We start from the raw sequence: 20,637 nt of genomic DNA on the forward strand, positions 1-20,637 counted from the left end.
GTGAATATGTGGTTTGGCTCACCTGTTGTAGAAATAAAATAGTTTTATTGTGCCAAGATGGTTCTTAATCTATGGTGTCTGAACACTGTTGTCTTCTAGGAAGATCCAACCCTGGAGAGACACTTCAAAGGCCACAGAGATGCTGTCACTAGCGTGGACTTCAGTCTCAATAAGAAACAATTGGGTAAATAGTCTGTGTTTTGGTGGCCAGATGGTAAAGAAAGAGCTTCTCTGCTCTATTTAGATGGAGAGAGGAGTGGAGGTACTGAGCTCTGCAACAACAAAAGGTCCTGCTGGCCCTTCCTGCTAACAGTAGACTGAGCACTGCTCTAGTCACCTTGCAAGCTTGTGTTTCTCATATGTTGCTAAGAACTGCTGAGCTGACTTTGATCAGCGTTTTCAGAAGGGAGAGATGCTGGAGGGAGATGTAGCCAGGTTGTCTTTATGTCACCAACTCACTGCTCTCTGTAATCTGTGGTGTGTTACTTGATATTTAACCTGCTGCAGCTGACACCTGCCTCTGCTTCCCATTGAGAAAGTGATGAGATAACCTTCATTCACAGGCCTTCTGTGTATTCCATGAGTGTGTATTTAACTGGAAGAAGCTTTACAAACCTGTGTGGCTTTTGCCTCTGCAGCTGTTGCATGTCCAGGCTCTTGGAAGTGAATTGTCAGTCGGAGGCAATGCATGGCTGGCCTTGTTTTGTTTGAATTGCTAATGAAATACACAGTGTGCAATACACTGGTGAAGCTTCAAGGAGGGTGTACCTGAGACTGCTGGAAGCAGGGTAGTGAACTGAGTGTGAAATGTAGGTTCAGTGTAATTGGAGGAGAACTAAGGCAAGTTTGGTTTTGTTTTTCCTTTTTTATTTCAGCAAGTGGCTCGATGGATTCGTGCCTGATGATCTGGAGCATGAAACCTCAGATGAGAGCCTATCGCTTCGTGGGCCACAAAGATGCAGTGATGTGTGTCCAGTTTTCACCTTCTGGGCACCTGGTGGCTTCAGGCTCCAGAGACAAAACAGTCCGGTTGTGGATCCCTAGTCTGTGAGCACCTGTTCCCTCCTGTCTCTCTTTGTGTTTTAACCATGGCTTGGGATTTCTCCTTGCTTCTTGGTAGCAGTTCTCCAGCTATGGGACCGGGATCTGTTTGAGGGAAAATAGAACCACTTGATGTGAGGCCTCTGACAGAGGAGAGATAATTTGGTCTTGAAATTGTGTGGAAAACAAAACCAAAATCCTTTGCATAGATTAAAATCCATTGTAGTTTCTTATGCTAATGTAACAAGCCGCTGATGTAACTTATCAGTGGTGAGCTGTTGGATTTTTCTTACTTAACACTTCCTGAAATAAACATAAACAGGAGAGTGCTGAAGGACTTGTGCTTGAAGACCTAATCTTGCTGCAGGGAATGAGAAGCATTTTGTGGCCAAGATGCAGAAAATCACCTGCCAATGTTTCCTCTGATCTCTTGTTTCCCACAGTAACAGTGGAGTTGTTTCTCTGAATGGACAGGGATATGAATAGGGGTTGGAGATTCTTTTGCTTGTGAGCTTGTAAATTGCAACTGTCAGAAGACTGAAGGAAAAAAGCAGACCTGATGATTGTGGTGGCAGATAAAAGGCATTTAAAAAACAAACAAAAAACCCCCAACGAAACTCAAACCTAACAAAGCCACACAAAATGTATACCCAAACTTTAAAATAAACAGGTTGCTTCAGGAACCTGGGAAAGCATTGTTTGTTTTTGATGGGTTCTTACGTTATGATTACACATTGGAAACTTTATTTGTTCTATTAAATCTAAGTAATCTCTGTCATGGAACTGATGTGTTCTGAAAGTGACTTTTTAAAATTCATGATAAAAGTGCTTTTAAATATCTTAATTATAATGGAAATTACAATCTGCAAATTTTAGTTCTACTTCACTATAAATTATTTTTTAAATTTACTTATTTTAGTTCAACTTTCCTATAAGGAATGATCACAAGGACATACTGGCATGTATGTTATTAAAAGGCACAAGGTGGATTAGGATTAAAATTTAACCTTGCTGCTCATCAATCCCCTACAAAGACAGAGACTGACACTGTCGTTTTGCTGTCTCCAGAGCTGATAACACAGAATATTTAAAATAAATTACAGCACAAACTTGTTAGAGTTCTCAGAAGCTAAGGTATATATTTTTAGAAAGGACTGAGATGTGATGGGAAAACTGAATGTGTGCTTGGGTGATTCTCTCCTGGTTGCTTAGCCATGTGAACTCTGAGGTCAAAACTGTACCTTTGGCTGTCAAGTCATATCAGAAAAGGGCCACTGTGGAAAGGGAGTTATTGTTATGCCAGTTGTTGATACCTTGGTGCATGGCACCTGGAGTCTGTGTTTGTTTAATATTCTTTGTCAGTTTACCTTCTCCAAATATAACAACAGAATGGGGATGTTGAATCAGGTTTGAGACCTTCAAATTGACACTTCTGCACTGTCATTAAAAGGGGAGAGAGAACCTGCCCCATGGTCTGTGGGGTAGGACTTTATTTCCAAATAATCTCAAAATTTACAGTCCCTTATTACAAGGGCAATATGTTACTGAAGGAGCTAATGCTGCTGTGGCTTTCTGTCTTTGGGAGTTGTTTTTTATGGGCCACGATGACAGAATTTTATAATTTCATGTTTCTGCATGAGATTTCTTCAGAGTTGTGGATATTCTGTAGTTTTGCACAGAAAGAAAACTTTCTTGAGAAGTAACCTTTACACTTGCTTGCCTTGTGGCAGACAGAGGATTAAATAAAACTAGGCAGCTCTGACCTTTTCTGAAGAGGGAGGGAATATTGCTGCAAGGTGGGTAGTATTTTGATTTTTTGGCCTTTGTGGTTTTGGTAATCCTCAACCTCAGTATAGAGTTAAATCCTAATGGAGAAGGGAGTGAACCATCATGTTTTTCTCTTCTCTTCAATCTGTGAATATGGAGCTCCTGGTAGACTAAGAGTTCCATAAACCTGTTGGATCTCTAAATATGTTGCACTTTGTGTCTCTAAATATGCCTTGCATTTATTTGCCAGAAGAATGCCTCTTGCATTTATTTGCATTTATGTGTAAAGAAGAATAACAGTGCCCTGACTCTGTTCTTGCCTGGCTGAGTTAATAGTGGTTTGCTCACAGTTGTACAGCATCAGGTGTGCTGAATTTAGTTTTGTTATTTCTTGTGTGATGCTGCATTGGAATTGTCCACCTGGAGCTTGGGCCTTTACAGGAACAGTTGTGAGGTCATTGGTTGCTTGGCTCTGTCTAGATGAACTGTGGAAAAACCTCCCTCCTCACCTGCCTTGCAGCAAAGGGCCAGGCAACAGCACCTCAACATCTTCTTTTATATTGATATTTCCATAAATGTTGTTTAAAACGGCTGCACAAATTGGCAGTAGCATTTCTGCCCCCTTATAGGAAATGTGGGTTGTTTCCTGTTGGATTGGGCTCCAGTTTTGAACTGGAACAACTAGTTTTAGCTGTCTATTCTCTATAGCTTGGGAAGCAGGAGCAAGTTTGGGGTTGATCAATGTTTTTTTCCTGGTGTAATCATGTGCAGCTCCCATAGAAACTGTGGTTAGTAGCACTGCTCAGTGTACAGCAGCTGTGTGTTTTCAGGAACATAATGCCTTTGCTGCCCTGTTGTGCAGTTTTTAAAGGGCTCTTTCCTTCTGTGCAGCAAAGGAGAATCGACTGTGTTCAAGGCTCACACGGCAACAGTAAGAAGTGTTAGTTTCTCCAGTGATGGCCAGTCCATAGTTACAGCTTCTGATGACAAAACAGTCAAAGTGTGGACGGTTCACAGGCAGAAGTTTCTGTTCTCACTGAGTCAGCACATCAACTGGGTTCGCTGTGCCAGGTGAGTACGGCCCTGTGACAAATGGACATGGGGATTTATCCCTCAAAACAGGGACTGAGTGTCATGGGCTGGTGTAACACGTTTCTATTCAGGGTGATTCAAATGTGTGTGGTGACTGAAATATATTACTGACTTGCAGAGAGATCCCTTTAGATAACAGTCTGCACCCACTGTGTGTTTCTCTGTGATCTTTGTGAAGCAGAGACTTTCCTGCTTTGTGATTTCTTCCGTGCTTTGCTTTTACCTGGTAAAGCTTTTGTTCCTGTTGCTAACAGGAACAAAAGGAGAGATTTCTACTTTTATTTCGTCTTAGTTACTTTAGACTTATGCCTTTAGTTAAGATGATCACCTGTGCTCCTTCCAAAAGGCTGTAAGTGCTACCCTAATAATAACATTACTTCCTGGTAACTGTCTCAGGTTTGGTTTTGAGGAGTTTTTTATGTATATATGTATCTAGGATAAAGCCACAGTTTCTCTGTAGGTGAAAAGTTCATTACAGTTCTGGAATGTGGTGGTGGCAGTGGCTGATAGCTCTGTAGATGCCCACAGAAGAGCAGAAAGGATGTTTTTCCAGTATGTCCGATGATGTTCTCTAGTTAGGGACTCAAGTCTTGATCCTTTAACGTGTGTGCCTTTGAAGAGAGATCTTGATTTGTCGTGTATATAAGATTTTGAGATGGGAGCTTAATATGTTCCCCTAAGGCACTGGAACGGGGAAGGTTCTGCTGCAACTGTTGCCTTGTGAGTAATTGTGTTGCTCTGAACTCTTGTGGCAAAGGCAGGAATTGTTTCGAATCAGGGTAGAGAAACAACTTGAGACACACTTAAATTGAAACAAATAGGACAGGAGATCTTAAGTCATACTCAAGACTATCCTGAGAGTTATTTTATGTGCTTGAGGAATTAGGGATAGTTTGGGGACTTACAGCTTGCTTTCTTTTCCATTTACTTAGTAACTGGGTTTTTAATCTCACTGATGCCAGTGTGACTTCTTGAAGAACAACGGTATGTTTACCAGCATACTTTGACAGCTGACCAAATCCAGTTGACCCTGTACACATTAATTGCTATAACTCTTGTTTTAGGTTCTCTCCTGATGGGCGATTGATAGTGTCATCTAGTGATGATAAAACTGTCAAGCTGTGGGATAAGACCAGCAGAGAATGTATCCACTCCTTCTGCGAGCACGCGGGGTGAGTACCTGGGGGTGAAGTCTGAAACAGGGTGCTTGGTGAACATACACCTGGTTTGTGAAGTTCAGTGGTCCTCCTCCTGGCAATCCTTAAAACTGCTTAAAAAATCCTTAGCACTTGTTACAAAAGCAGCCAGTGTGGGGTGAGATGCAAAAGAAGCTTCCAGAATTTGTTGATACTTTGTGACTGCTCCAAGTTGCAGCTGGGAGGGTTGTATTTCAGTAACTGTTCAACACATCAAGCCTCAGTTTCTTTGTGCTTATTTGTTTTTGGAGATGCCTAACTTCTTTATTTCCTCTTCTAGCTATGTTAAGATCTTTTATTTTGCTCTGAGTTGACATAAATTAAAAGTGGAGAAGTCTGACTTGGATGCTTTGTTTCACCCTCAAAATTTTAAGTAACAAGGTTATTAAAAAAAATCCCACTTTGTATTCAGAAAAGCAGCTGTTGAATTTGGAATGTTTAGCCACAGCAAAAAGTTCATTTGTCTAAACATAAAACAAGTCCTTAGAGAACTGACAAACTTCCTAATTCCTTGCTGCATTTAATTTTTAAGTACAAAGTTCTTTCCAGGTAATATCCAATGATTTTAAGACAAATTCAGACAACGTTATTTTTTCCAGTGCTCTTAAGAATATGGTTTGTCCATATTCCTATTAAAATATCTCAACTTCTCCAGCATTTATTGCAAGAATACTCAAAGGATAATTAATTTTATCCAATTTGTTGTGTGTATTGAGTGAGGAGTTACAGGATGCTCTTAACTGAAGGTTCTGAAGGTTTTATTGTACTTATGTGTTCGGAATAAAAATTGATTTCATTCAGGTCCAGAAAGAAATTTGACCTCAGCCTCACTACCTTCTAAGTGGCAATATATGATTTCAGGCACAAATTCACTAAGTTCCATCTTAAAATCAGTTAATAGAAGAAAAATATCTGTTCAGTCTTGTACACAGCGCTCTGGAAGTAATGTTCATTTATTAGAGAATTATGGAAACATTAAATGAGCACTTGAAAATGTTGTTGTGACAGTTGGATCCATCAGATTTCAGGAGACTTGTGTCTACAGCTCCTACACCTGCAATGCAAACTGTTGAGATGGTGTGTTTAGGTAGGATCCTGCTTGGGGTTAGGAGCAAGGCTTTAAGAGAAATTCAGCAAAATAAATTTTCAGATCATCTCCTCCTTAATCTTCAGTGAGTCATAATGTAGCTTCCCTTCCGGAAAAGGCTTTTCTGATCTTTAGCAAGAGTTGAGTGTCAACAGTTGGGTTGAATTGCCCTTTGCAGGTTTGTGAACCACGTGGATTTTCACCCCAGCGGGACGTGCATCGCCGCGGCCGGCACGGACAGCACGGTGAAGCTCTGGGACGTCAGGATGAACAGGCTGCTTCAACATTACCAGGGCAAGTTAAGACCTTACACGAGTTGAACCTTTCCATGTATTAATATGAATTGCTCTGAAGTCCAAGGAATGTTTCTCCATCACCTGCTGCCTGTCTGAAAAGGCACTGGGTGAGGCCTGCCAGCGGAAGCCTTTTTTCACCAGACATCATGCTTTGCTTTGTGTGAGCTCCAAGGCTGATTCTGAAGCTGTCCTGTGTTGCAGGTTGGCATGGATGTTTGGCTCATGCTCACTGTTCTTGAGGAGATGGTGTGCAGTAAAAAAGATGTGGGTTTTTTTCCTCTGAATAAGCCTATAGGAGGAGTCAGAGGTATTCCAGCAAAACAAAAGTTAAAGTTCTTTATGAGAAAATTAGGAAAAGTTAAAAGAGGAAAATCAAATCAATCAATTGCAATTTTGTAGCATGATCTGTGTTTACAGCTCCTTCTCCAGAATCTGTTTTGTTTTCAGCTTCCAGAGTTAGCTTTGACCAAGTTACAAGTCGTCCAGGTTGGCTTGCCCATGGAGTAGCTAGCTTTTATATCTAGGAGTCTAAATGTTTGGAGTTTATTTTTTTTTCACCTTACCTTCCAAATGGCATTTCCTCCCATTACCTGTCCCTGTGCAACTGATAAGTGCTGCTGTATGGCAGAAATGGATAGGAGAAGGCTGCTTTCCCATCCCTGTAAGCTTCTTCGAGATTGATTGACCTGTTCTGTGCATATTAATTTCTTGAGCCTAAATGTGGCTTTTCTTTCCTTTACTAATAACAGTTTTTAAGGCTACTCTGGTATTTTTAAATAGATACATTCTCAAACACTGTATCCTGTGTTGAACCTAATTTTGCTAACTTTTCCTGAGGACTGTTTCTGGTGTGCTCGTAAAGATCAGAAATCAGAGACACGAGGCTGGAGCTTGGTGTGTTCTTTCTGCTATCCACATCAGCTACAGTGGGTTCCTGCTGTGACAACCTCACAGCTTCAGTTATTCTTATGGATCACAGTCACTCCCAGTTCTCTGATAGTTAACAAAATCTAATAGCAATCAAACTTTTTGATGACTGTTGTTCCAGTTCACCAGTATTGAGCACACAATCAGTGATGAATTCTGAACTGTGATTCTTTGTGTAATAGGTATTGTTAACTTGTGGCCCATATCAAAACTTGGAAATGCCTTCCTGAAGTCTTGTTGCTAAAATCAGTAGTGTGTTTAAATACTTGGGCAGTGTCTGGTTGTCCTTTTAACCTGCTTTATCAGCTTTTCAATGGTGGCAGGATCTGCAGTGCGTGTTTCCAGCCACAGTATAACTTGGCTCAAAAATCATCTCTTCCTGCTTTCCACTTAACTGCTGTTAAATTGTCCAAATCTAATGTGGTTTAGGTTTGGCTGCCAGGTCTATTTTTTGTCTTGGAATTTCACATTTCCCCAGTATCCCACCCTTACTGAATGACATTTTAGTGAGACACCCTTGCTACTGAAGCGATCATTTCCTCGCTCATTGTGAGTGTTATTTTTACAGCTACTGTGTAAATCCTATTTGTGTAATAAACTTTGAACTAAAAATAGTTGTAGAAGCTGAAGAAACCTAAAATTGCAGTGGTGGCTGTTTTGAGGCACTTCATGCACCTATGGCCACGAACTGATGTGTTTGTAATGTGTTCTGGAGATGCGTTTACAAATCCCCCTGTTCTGAGGGTTTATACCTGTCCTTTTGGGTAAATCTGATGTAGTTTTGTGGCTCCCATGTGAGGCTGCCAGCCCAGTCCCACTAGATGGCACCTCTGCCTTCAGAACGTGCTGGTGCTGCCTGATTTCCAGGGAATCCATTTTAAAGATGGAGCTCCATGGAGGAGTTAACAGATAAGTAGCCCTGCCACAGGCTCTTGCGTCTTAAATTTGGGCTGTTTTCCAACACTGATTAGTCTTTTAGCAGTACTGCTCTTGTTGCCAGGACTTGTTCCAACTGTGACATTTGTAAATGAAAATTGGAAGTAGAGAGCAAGCTGCAAAACCTTTTTTATGGTGTGTTTTTCTTTTAGCCAAGTGAAGTATACTCTAGTCACGTTTGCTGTACAGTAGAACAGACATTAAACTCTTTTGTACAGTAGATTTTGTACAGCCCTTACAAAAATGGCCAATGTTTATTGCCTGACATTTTTTTCCCTGCCCAAAGTTGTGTGTGGGACACATCTGTAGCAGGTCTGTGGAAACAGCTCTAGCCTGTTTTTTTATTGCTGCTTAAAAAGAATAATTGGTACTTTTATCCCATTTGGATGGGGCTGATAGTAGTTACCTGTTCAGTAGGGACTGTGGCTATGTCAGGTCCATCCTAATTTAGCTTCTCACTGGGTTGCATTCCCTTATTACATAAAAGTAGTGTTTTGAGGCTTGGGACAGTGATGTGCAGTCACTACAGGCTGGCAGGGCTCAGTTTTAGTTGTTAACCCCAGTATAAGTCTCCTTAAAGTCTGTTATGTTGCTCGGGCTTGGCTGGCAGAAGGGTGGCCTTGTGGCAACAAGTCACTGGGACATCCCACCTCGTGCTGCACTGGATTTATTGTTGAAGTCATCACGTGAAGTTGCAGAATGTGTTGGCAAGTTTTTGGAGGGATGTTGTGAATGTTCTTGTGGGAGGTCTGAGCTGGTTTGGTAGAAGGGAGATGAAGTTTTCTCTGAGCTTGCAACAGCCAAGAACTCCTTGGGCACAGAAGCTCCCATGGAAGCCCCAGTCAGTGTGTGACTTCTTTCCATTATGGAAAGGCTTTTTTGTGAAGCTGGAAATTATTCACTGTCTGGAACTTGGAAGATATGATATATCATCAACTTCATCTATTTCTGGTGTGATTCCTTTCAGGACTTGCCTTAATTGACAAGATATGTTTGCCTCTATCTGAATGTAGACACTGATGGGATGGGGAATATTACAAATCAGTATAAAATTTTCAAGGGAGAAAGGCATTTAGCACTCTTTCACTAGAAAAAACTCCACACAGACCTTTTTCTGCTTTAATACATAGTGTAATACAGGGCTGGGGCAGTAGAGCAAGATCTAGCTGTGTGATAGAGACAGTATTCACCAGGAAGAATAACTATTCAGAAGTTACCTGTGTTAAGGTTTTCTTCCGTGTTTTTCAATAGCTCAGGTCAAGAGGAATTAAGTTTTCAGCACTTAAGCTGAGGTATTTAGTGTTCCTGAGAGTTTCAAAAGCAGAGGCATTCTGTTTTACAACTGAGCAAGGTTATTTCAGATATCTGCTTCAAATCCCCATCTGCAAAAAAATGGTTGTAGTGTTTTAAAATTGAATTTTGAGGGTGTTTTTAACGTGCACTATGGATTTAAAATGCACAGTAGACTCTCAAAGGACTATAAATTTAGTTGGGTGTGAATGTATTAGGAGTAGTAGGTTTGAGATACCAGAACATTTGGAGGGCACAGGGTATAATTAAGAATAATTGGATGGTTAAATCCTTCCTCAAGCCTCATCTTAATATTCTGTAATGTCACATACGCTCGGAAAGCTGTGCATATGTAAAGTACTGCATGTTCTCATAAATAAATATGTTCAATAGCCTGTTTTGTGAAAGTTTGGGGAAGGAAAAAAAGCCATAAATCAGATGTTTAATGTCAAACTTAAGTGAAGTTCGCTGTAACTTTTTTTCCTAGAACATTTCCTCTAGTTCTTTTCAAAATAACTCTTGGGCTTCATCTTCATGCAGGGAGGATTGCTTTATTGGAAGTTTACACTCTTGATAGTTTGTCTCTTCGTAGTTGTTTTAAATATTTGGTGAGACAAATTGGATGTCTGAAGAAATAATGCTTATACTGGACCATTTTCAAGTTGCTGATTCTTATTATTTCTCTTAAACCCAGTCTTGGCTGGAGTCGGGTAGTAAACCAAAAGAACCTGTGTAATGTCAACTCTGAGTGTTTTTCATTGTAATTTTGGTCCTCTCAGTGCATTAGCATATAGATTTTAATCTGGAATGATTTGGGAGCGAGAACAGCAGCTCCACAGTAGTAAAATATGTCAGTGTCCAGCCTCTCACAGAATCCTATTGCTGACTTGCATATATAGTACATTTTGGAGCCATGCTGGAAGCTTTCATAGCATTAAATCTCCCAGAATAATTGGCAAAGCTTCCTTTTTCCTTTCAGTAAAATAGTGCCTATTTTTACAAGAATTCAGTACTGTTCTTGTTCTCCAGTGCTTTGAAGAGCTTTTGTGGAATGTTTTCCCCCATGATAATTTTCCTGTTAAACTTTATAACAGAAAATTGGAATGTGCTTGTGCTTTATTTTATTCTTTTTGCCTTGGGCTTATGTAAACTGGTTTTGGTGAATGTTATATATGATTTTTTTCCATCCTTAGTGCACAGCTCTGTGGTCAACAGTCTTTCCTTTCACCCCTCTGGAAACTATCTGGTTACTGCTTCCAATGATTCAACTCTTAAAATTCTGGACTTGCTAGAAGGAAGACTTCTGTATACTCTGCATGGTCACCAGGTGAGGCAAAGCCTTTTATACAGTAATGTACAAACTGGTAACAAACTGGGCATATCTGTGCTTGAGGCTTTTGCTTTTCATGGCCATTATAACACTGCTAATAGTCTTTGAGATCATCACTGTTTTGAAGGGAAGGCCTATGGGGAGGGAAGGAGGTAAGGCAGGAATGGAGAGAATGAGAAAGCAGGAACCAAAAGTGAGCTCCAATATTGAGGATTCAAGTCGAAGAGAGAAGGAGCTCAGTCAGGGCAGAGCCCCAGACTCTGACCCTGGGTCTGTCTCACACTCTAGTGCAGCTCTCTCTCTCTCTCTCTCTAGAGTCCTACAAATAATACTTGGCCCCCTGACATAGGTGTTGTGAAGATAAAGGCTGTTCACTTGGCAGGACACTTGAGGACAGTAATGATAAAATAAAGGAAATCTATTTTGGGATGTGATTTGGGAACCTGTTTTCATTTTGTTAATGGAGTGAATTAAATAATTGAAGGTGATAAATGCTGCTGGTGGGTTAAGTTTAACTGATTGGCCTATTAGTATTATGCTTCTGGATGTGTTGCTTGTAAGGTTAATTGTATGAATGCTTGGAGCTCTCTTTCTAAATCTTAAATGAGAATAAATAGACTAATTTCATTGTCAGTGCTGAGTGGGGTGTGAAAAAGCAGGCCTGCCTTAAAGGTTCCCTTTCCAAAGGACAAAGAGAACAGAAATTCTTAACCCACTTGTGTCTCTTTTCAAGTGGGGGCTGAGTTTTAAAGCATAAAAACTCTCTGGGGAAAATCACAGCCTGAAGTTTTTGGGGTGATGAGGATGCTTCTGGACAATAGTGGTAGCTGTGTAAGCTGTAAAATGGATAATTCTGGCTTCTTGTGACTTTGTTTAGTGACTACTTTGTCTGATGTCTAAAAAGGTCAAGTTTGTTCTGTAACTTCTCTTTTGTTATAAGTAAGTAAAAAGTTTTCTCCATTTTTGTAATATTAATGGAATGTAGGGCAACCTCATACTTAAGCCTTTCCATGAAGCAGAACTTTGATTAAGATTGACCAGTGGGTTCAAATGCTAAAAGAATGGGGGGAGATAAAAAATGCTGGTTATCCTAACATGTAAGCCTTGACTGTATACAGACTTTTCTTGCTTTGAAAACTAGACGAGGTGGATCCTCCTATCAGGGGCTGCAACCCTTCTGTTGTCTTAATCTTGTTTTCGTATTTGCCCATTGTGTTAATCTGCTGAGTTCTTGGAAAGCAGCTTCCTGGAAAAGGATAAGTGTGGAAGGACAGTGGATCTTTACACCTTTCGTCCTTCCCTTGGGGAGGGGATGTACCTGGTTACTGTTCAGCAGGAGGCTGAACTTGCTTTCCATTTTTCTCCCATCCAAACCGTTGCTGCTCCTCACTGACTGCAGCAGCACAAAAAATGAGTTTAGCTTTGAATGAGAGTCCAAAACTGATTATGGTGATGGAGGTCTTCAGAATCAGACACTAGGAAGTCCCTCTAGGCTAATGCTGTACTTAACTCAAGGCTTCTGCTGAACAGTTGGTTTGAGGGTCATTTGTTCAAAAGTAGAGTTAAAGCTCTGTATTTTTCCTCCCTGTTGCTTCAGATCAGTAGGACAATGTCTGCCACTCTCTCCTGGGCGTCTGACTGGCACTGGAAAAGCTTTGCCCCTGGCATAGCTGAAGGGTAGCTGCCATTGTGCAATCACAGATCCTTCAGTTTGGAAACAAGTACAAGTATCAAAGTGGCTGGTAGAGCCTTCTGGTTGTCTCTAAGGGTATTGCAGTGAGATGGCTGTGGAACCAGTCCTGGCATAGCCCTGGCTGGCATTCCCTCTCTGATATGTGCTGTATTGTTGTGGACTGGTTCTTTTACTGCCTGATTTAACAGATACCTTTTCCACTAAAGGCATATGTCAACCTATGCTTCATTCTCAGTAAGCAATGGCAGTGTCTACAGGCCCTGCTTTCACCAGAAGCTGCTGAGGTGGATTCCTGCACTGGCTGCTTCTCCAGCCTGTTCAGTCCATAGATAAATCCAGTCTACTTAATACTGAAGGATTTTTTCCCCCACTCCCTGTTAACACTGTGATTTGTGCCAGCATCCCCAAGTGGTTAGAAATGAAGTGGGAGGTGGATATTTTTGGTCATTAGGTAGATTTGCCTTTTTAAGTGAGGGCTACCACATGAACAGCCTGTTCTGAAGATGTTCTTGAGTTGTGACTTTGTGTGGTTGAACATGCTGGTTTGACACTTTGTTCCTCCTCTGACAGCTGGCTGCTGTTACATTGTTCTGGGAAGGCTGCATGCAAGTGGACACTTGAAGGAAAAAAACCCTAAGGTCCTTTAGACATACTTTGACGCAACTGCTGGAGTGCCAGGAATTTGTTAGCAGCTGATTAGCTGCAGTTTACATGGGGAGGTTGGCCAAGTTTACATTGCTGTCTTTAATTGAAATGTAGCTGGCCCCTTGTAGCAGGAGGATCGTTAGAGACAGGAGTTTGCAGCTTGGAGCTGACATCTTGCAGCTGCAAAGTATCATTCTGTATTGTGCTACATATTTTGGTTCTGGAGGGCTTCAAGCTGTGAAGTGCTCTTGTCCAATTCCATACAGATGAGACACTGGGTTGGTATGTAAGTCCATCACTGGTACTGTGATGGGATTACTGGTGAGGAACAGAACGTTTTGGGGCCCCTAAGTCACCCCTGGAGAGTTGTTAGAGGGGAGCAGGTATGTACATGGTGCTTGTCTGGCCTTTGGAGTGGTTTGAATAGAGCATTTCCAGACTGACTTCCTCGGTGGAATGGAAGTTCAGAGTAAATATTTAGAAAACATCTCGTGGTTATGTTTATAAATAGGAAGACAGAAAATACAAAGTTGCAATTCTCCAAGCAACCTTGACTTGAACTATGAAGTAGCTGCGTTTTACCTACCTGGGTGACATAAGTGCTCTCTGCTTTGCTGGCTGACTAATGAGCAAGAGTTCCTGAGCAGGTGCACAGGAAAAAAATGTGCTCCTTTACTGTCTACTGCTAGCTCTGCCTAGGTGGCATTAAACATCTGTGCAGGCCTGGTCCTCTTTGAAGGGTTCGAGGACATCTCAGGGCTGCACAGAAGCCAAACAACAAAGGGAGAGAAAGGTGTATCACAAACAACAGGCACTTGACTTCAGGTTAGCATTACTGGGTCTTGAAAGGAAATATGAGTGCTTTGTTTGTTCTTGCTTTGTGTTTCTTTAAACTGAAGCTCTCAGGAGTTAAAGCTACTGAAGGTTCAATTATAAGATGCCAGTATAATTTTTCCCAGTATAATTTTTTCCCTGTGTTAACTGTAGCCCTTACTCCCTGGTGAAGGAGGGTGCAGGGGGCATGACAGTCTTGCTCTGTGTATTAATACAGGAACTTTCCAAAGCCCAGTGGACTGAGAGTCCTTGTGACTGTGTGTCAGAGGTATTCTGCAAGGAAACATCCCTTGTTGCCCTTGCTATCTCTGTTCCCCGTGCTTTTCCTCTTGGTTCCCTTTCCCTCTCCCTTTTTCTCCTTTGTGTTATCACCCTCGTTGTGCAGTTTCTAGGAATCTGCCCTTTTCATCTAAACATTTTTCTTGTCCTTACTGTTGGAGATGTGGATTCTTTCCACAGTCTGTATAGCTTTCCATTCCATCCCTACTTGAGGACTATCTGTCCTGCACCTCTTGATTTTCCAATGTGCCAATAAAAGAAATAGGTGAAAGTTGTGACAACCAGCATTCTATCTCAGACCCTCTCTGTTCTTTGGCACTTGGATGTGTTTATCAAGTTTTTTACTTGCTCTTGGTGTTTCCTAATTGTCTTGATCACTTATTCTTTGCATCATTTGCTCCTCTACCCTCTGTCATCTCAGTGTCCATCTGTCCAAATGTGACTTGCCTTCTTCTCCTGTGCATGAAGCAGCTGAAAGCACTGCTAACAGTCAGCAGTGACTGCTCTGTTCAGTATTATTTCTTTTATGCCTAGAACTGATGATGCCATGCCTGGGATCCCAGGGTGTTGGTTGCTGCTGGATTTGCTTCTCAGGCCTTGTCTCCTCTCGTATCTCCTTTTTCTCTTTTGTTCCAGGACAGTTTGACTGAATGCACTGGCTCATATCTTCTCACTTCTACATCTCCTTTTTTGGCAGTGGAAGAGGAAGCTCTCGTTTAATTCAGCTATTTGCATCCTCTAGATGTGCCTTGTTCCAGCTCTTGGCACCTCCCTTGCTCTCTTACCTGGCTCTTCTCTACTCTGCATTAGTTTCTCTCAGGATTAAAAAACAAATTAAAAATCTACTGGCATCTTTGACCCCACTTGTCTCTCCAACTTCCTTCCTCACTGCCTCTCCTTTCACAGTGCAGACAGTACATCGTTAAACTACTCTCCTCTGGTTTATTCCTGGACTCTCTCCAACCTGGCTCTTGTTTCTTCTGTTATGCTGAAGCCAAAATGTTGGCTCTTTTCCTAGCTGAAGCCTGGAAGTCTGGCCTCTCTTGACTTGACTGTTGGTGTTGGCCCTGCTGTTGTTAGAGTGATGTGCCTTCTGTGCCCAGCAACTCTGTGGGGAGAAGAGGGTGTTCAGGAGGGATTTCTCCATGATTGTCCAGTCATTATTTTTGGATGATACACATTATCTGCTGCCTGCATGCAGGTATGACTGTGTGCTCCAGGCGTATTTTCATTTCTCCAAACTAAACTCTTGGCCTTTCTCTTACATATTTATTTCAGAGATATCTATTTTTAGCTCTACCCTTGAAAGCTTTGTGTTCGGGGATGCTATTCCTGTTACCTTATGTCATCCCTGTGTCAGTTGTTCCTGATGCTCTCAGCATCCCTCCAGTCACTCCCTTGGTGTTGTAATCTGTGCCCTGGCTTCGGATCCCATCTTTTGGTGATTAATGCATTCAAGTCATTCAGAATAGTTCTGAACATCTGTTTTGAAGGCCAAACTTAATGTTTTATTTAAGCTGATCAACCCGTGTGTTGCTAGGGCAATAAAGGCCTTGTGATCACTAGCATCCTTCTGTAGGAAGTGGGAAAACAGGGAGAAGGTGTAATCTCCATCTCTGGGGGTTTCAGTCTGCACATGAATTGTGTAACATGCTGGGCCTCACCTTTCTTACCTATGTATGCAGCTAGAAGTGGGCTGTCACCTGGTGTTTCAGCTGCCATGGCATACATATCTGCCACTGGGAATGCTGCAAAGGACCAGGTTTGATGCAGTTATCCCCTCTGTGTGGCTTCCTTTTTCTTTTCAATTTCTTTGGTGCATCCAGTGTTTGAGTGAATTTTCCTTTTCAAAGTTCTATGGGACTTCCCTCCCAGCCTGCCTGGTGCTCTTTCACTAGAGGAGATGAGATGAATATTAATTAGTGGCAATGTTCTTCTCACTCAACAATTCCAGTGGATGACTTCTTGCTTTCTTCTGTACTTTCCCACAAACTTTCTGCAACCCTCTCCCAGTACCACAAACACTGTTGTTACAATCTCAAACTCTACTCAACATACACAAAAGCTTGGTGGTACTCATGTTGCTGACCTGCTGAGGCTAAATAGAGATGTTCCTTACTTCTGATTCGGTGTTTCTTGTTGTCCAACCCTTTCTTTTTGCAGCTTGCTGTTTAGTGTAAGGCAAGAATCTGTAGGAATTTGGGGGTTGGTGCTAGCAGCTTGTGTGGAGCACCCGGCACAACGGGGATGCAGACTGGAAATTCTGAACCTCCAGGAGATACTAACAGAAGGCCACTGTAACCTGCTACAGAAAGAGGAAAGTGATCTTTTAAAGGGCTGCTTCATCCCACGGGTTCTAGTTGTGTGGGAAATAAGCTTAAAATATGCAGCTGGTACTTTTTGACACTTTCGATGCAAGCCATAAGTTAAAAGGAGGGAAAAAGAAGGAAGATTTGAATTCTTCAATCCCTAACCACTTGCCTGTTGTCCAAGACTTCATTAGAAATCTGTTGGATCTCTGCAGTGCTTACCTGGGAGAAATGGAAGTTAGGCTGTGTCTAATAACTGGCAAGTGTAGCTTTTTATTTTTGTGTGGTGTGTTTATATTAAATTGCAAGAGTATTTGGCAAACTATGTTGCTACAGCAAACCTGTTATATCTGGGAAGAGTTCTGTGAGTGTATGTAGCAGGAATACTTTTCACTTAATTTATGTCAACAAATCTGTGGAGGATGTTGTGTCTATGGACTTGTTTGTTCCCTTTCTTTCAATTTATAAAGGCACGTTCAGTCTTTGATATAATTTTCTATTTTGGGAGGAATATGTTCTGTTGAACTTTTTTTCCCTTAAGAATGCCATGACTTTGGAGTCAGTTCATTGCCTGTTTTGATGTGATTTGTTCTGTGCCAGATTTTGTCTAAATACACTGAAATATTTAGACTGATAAAAATATTTTTGGGAAACATTGCTCCTCTCCAGTGTTCCTCACTTGTGCTCGTTCCTGAACACTTTGTCTTGGATTTTTTTCCTGCCCTCCTAACTTTGGTTTATTATAGTCAGAGTGCAGCTTCTCTTTGCTCAGCTCTGCTACCTTGGAGCAATATTCACCACTGCAGTTTTCTGGCTATGTAGTTGTTCCTGCCCTTTCTTACTGGGTATTTGTCTTTTGCTTTTGCAATTTTAGAGCTTCCATTCCCGACAGTGTGGTCGGGAGAGAGCTGAACTGCTGGGAAGGGTGGGTGGGAATAAAGGCAGAGGCTCAGCTGATTGATGGCAGTGTCTTTGGTTTGAAATATCTAACCCAGTCACTGCTGTGTCACTTGAACAAGCTTAGTCACAGTAATGAGTACATTTTGAAATTGCTGCTACTAGATCATTTCTGGCAAGTTCTCATGAGTAAGGTGTTACTATTAGAAGACCTCAAAACATTTTGAAATTTCACTGCAGGTGAAATGATAACATGGAAATACCTTAATATGTTTTAAGGAAACTAAAACTCTTCACACTGGGAGTGACCACATCAAGGTCTAGTTTTGCTGGCATAACCTTGTGCCAGCATGTTTGGAAGCCCACAGGACTGTGGGGCACAGGTTGCAGTGAGAGCTGGCTGCTTGATGCAATCTTTGGCTATTTGTTTACTTTCAGGATTTATAACAGTAAGTTCTCTGTAACAAAGGAGGGAAAGAAGGGAAATCAGAAACAAACTGGATGTGACATTTCCATGTGATGCCCATTGGGAAGATGTGGACTCCTAATAGAATAGTCTCTCCTTGCAACTTGATACAGAGTGGGGAGAAGCTTCTTACTTGTGTTCTGAGATACATGATCTTCCTTGAAAGAGGATAGCTCTTCTTCTGAGGAGGTGTATGATGGTGTGGTGGAGTTTTCTGGGGGTTGTTGTGACTTTTTTGTTTGTGGTTTTAGTTTTTGGTGTTTCCCCCGTCAGTCCCCCTGGCTTGTCGATGCCATAGGAAGTTCTCATTCCTGCCTCTGCTCATTTCAGCTGGGGAAAAGGCTCTTGCCTTAGGATGTTCTGCAAGGGAATGTGCTGAGCAGCTGACACAGAACTCCACGATCTGGGTTCTCGGCTGTTTATTCTGAGCGGAACAATTTGTCTGTTGTGCCTGTGCTTGAACACATGTAACCATTTCCCAGCTCTGTTTAACCTGCCTCATCCTTCCCACGTGCACCCTCCTGTGTGCTTGCTGGGAGGTTGAAACACATTGAACCAGGTGTGTGGTGTGACACCTGTGCTGCTGCTCAGGCAGTGCTGTAGCACTCAGCAGCATTTGAAGTCTCTCAGAACTGACTGTTTCATGCACGAGGCTTCTTCAGAATGCGAGTGCTTGTGCTGTGGGAAGATGATCCTGGATGCATCAACCCTGGCATCTCTTCTGTAAAACTGCTGGGAGAAAAGCAGTTTAAGCCAGCCTTCTATTCTTCAGTAAAAAACCTTGCAACTAACACAAACCTGCATGGATCATTAGGCTGCAGCTTAAAAATGACAAGTGATGGTATTGTAAGGAGTGCTTGTCTGCTGCAGGTGCCTGCTTGGTTTGAAACCTCTGTCCTTCCTTGGACAGATTTCTTGACTTAAAATGCTTGTAGCCTTGGCCTAATTAATTGGTGCAAGTTGATTGCTGTGGTTGATAACTGGTCAAGCATGTTTTGAAGTTAATGTGATGGTGCAGAAAGCAAGAGCTTTAAGCATTGGGTCTTCTGCAATGAGGAGTTTGTGTGGAATGTTTGAGGGGAACAAGGAAAAGCCCGACTCTGTAAAAATTGTTTTGCTCCTGTCTCTGTTTTAATGCCATGGATATTGAAAAGTGGGTATCTTAAACTGGGGGCAAAAGTGTGGAAAATGGTAAGTTGCCAGCAAGCTTAGCATCTTAATTGTGGCCCATTTACCTGACAGGTAAGAAAGAACTTCCTAAATTTTACCTTTAGTTTGCTGAATGTCAAATGAGAAATACCCTGTAAAGCTGCAATGAATGGAACTTCATAACACTTTGTTTTCTTTCATGTTTTTTTAAACCTATCTTTTAAATGTGTTCGCAGGGCCCAGCCACCTGTGTAGCATTTTCAAGATCTGGAGACTTATTTGCTTCTGGAGGGTCTGATGAACAGGTATCTGATTCATTTAGTTTGATTGTTTTGTACCTTGTTGTTACTGTTACAGGGTTGTAGCTCATGCCAGTTCTGTGAGTTGCTGCATTTTAACTCTGTTTTCTAAATTTGCTGGGATAGGTGGCATAGGCTGTCATCCTGGCTCTTTAAGACCACTTTTTATTAAAGGCTTTAAACAGACTGTTTTGAAGAGATTCATCCTGGTTTTTGTCTTACAGAATTATATTGAGGTCACTAGATAAAGGTTTGCTCTTGAAGTGCTTATCTAACACAAGAAATAAATAATGCCTGCTTGCTGTTGTTTCTCTCTTCCTTAATAAAAGCCCTGTTATAGCTGGAAGCTGCACTTCATTATTACTTATTTTCAATAGAAAACTTAAGAAATTTTATTTATCTTCGATTTCTAGGCGTAGCCAAGAAGCTGACTCATTATTTGTTTCATTTTGAGCTTAAAAGGATGTATTAGCCTACATTTCTTTGTTGTGTAAAGCAGATTCTTTTGAAAGGCTTGTGTTTTGTCAGCTCTTTTGTTTCTTCTGTGGTTGGCATTTCTGCAAGCCAAAGTAATGCTCATTGCAAAGTATCACCTGGTGGTGTTAAACTGAAACACTGACTGGCAGTGCCTCCCTGGCAGGGTGCTTTATACAGGTATGTTCATGGCAAGGGGTCCTAACAAACTTCTTTGGCAGCCCTTGCCACTGGAGCTCGAGTTTGTGGTTTTGGATGCATGTATTGAGAAGGGTGGCTCTTGGCTCTCCTATTCTTGGCTCCCATGAAGGAACTGCCTCTCTCCTTTGGGATTTGTATCTGAAAAGGCAGGCAGTGCTTCCTTTTGTGCATGGAGAAAGAACTTTACCTTAAAATAAATAAATATATATATATTAAAAACAGAATTAGCCCTAAATTGGCAGTTGTGTACATGCAAGAAGCTTTTTCAGTGGAATGGACCTTGTTGAATTCTGGCTTTCTGAATCAAAGAGAAATACAACAAATAATTATCAGGAGCATCTCTGCAGGTTAAAAAGGATTTTTTTTGTGTGGTAGTTTAGACAGGTAGCCTCTCCAAAAAAAATACTTAATTACTGAGCTGCCAACAGG

General features: G+C 41.5%; 1 protein-coding gene across 1 annotated transcript in view; it reads left to right on the forward strand.

Moving 5' to 3' along the window:
• Positions 1-20,637, forward strand: part of POC1A (POC1 centriolar protein A) — a 55,849-nt gene that overhangs the window by 9,613 nt on the left and 25,599 nt on the right. Inside the window, exons 2-8 of the mRNA XM_018068566.1 lie at positions 100-184; positions 876-1,047; positions 3,700-3,879; positions 4,965-5,072; positions 6,362-6,477; positions 10,826-10,959; positions 19,471-19,539. Of these exons, the coding sequence (XP_017924055.1) occupies positions 100-184; positions 876-1,047; positions 3,700-3,879; positions 4,965-5,072; positions 6,362-6,477; positions 10,826-10,959; positions 19,471-19,539 (864 nt within the window). The remainder of the gene's footprint in view (positions 1-99; positions 185-875; positions 1,048-3,699; positions 3,880-4,964; positions 5,073-6,361; positions 6,478-10,825; positions 10,960-19,470; positions 19,540-20,637) is intronic.

Source organism: Manacus vitellinus, unplaced genomic scaffold (genome assembly GCF_001715985.3).
Source record: "Manacus vitellinus isolate BGI_N305 unplaced genomic scaffold, ASM171598v3 scaffold_14_pilon, whole genome shotgun sequence".
In the NCBI taxonomy this organism is placed as follows: domain Eukaryota; kingdom Metazoa; phylum Chordata; class Aves; order Passeriformes; family Pipridae; genus Manacus; species Manacus vitellinus.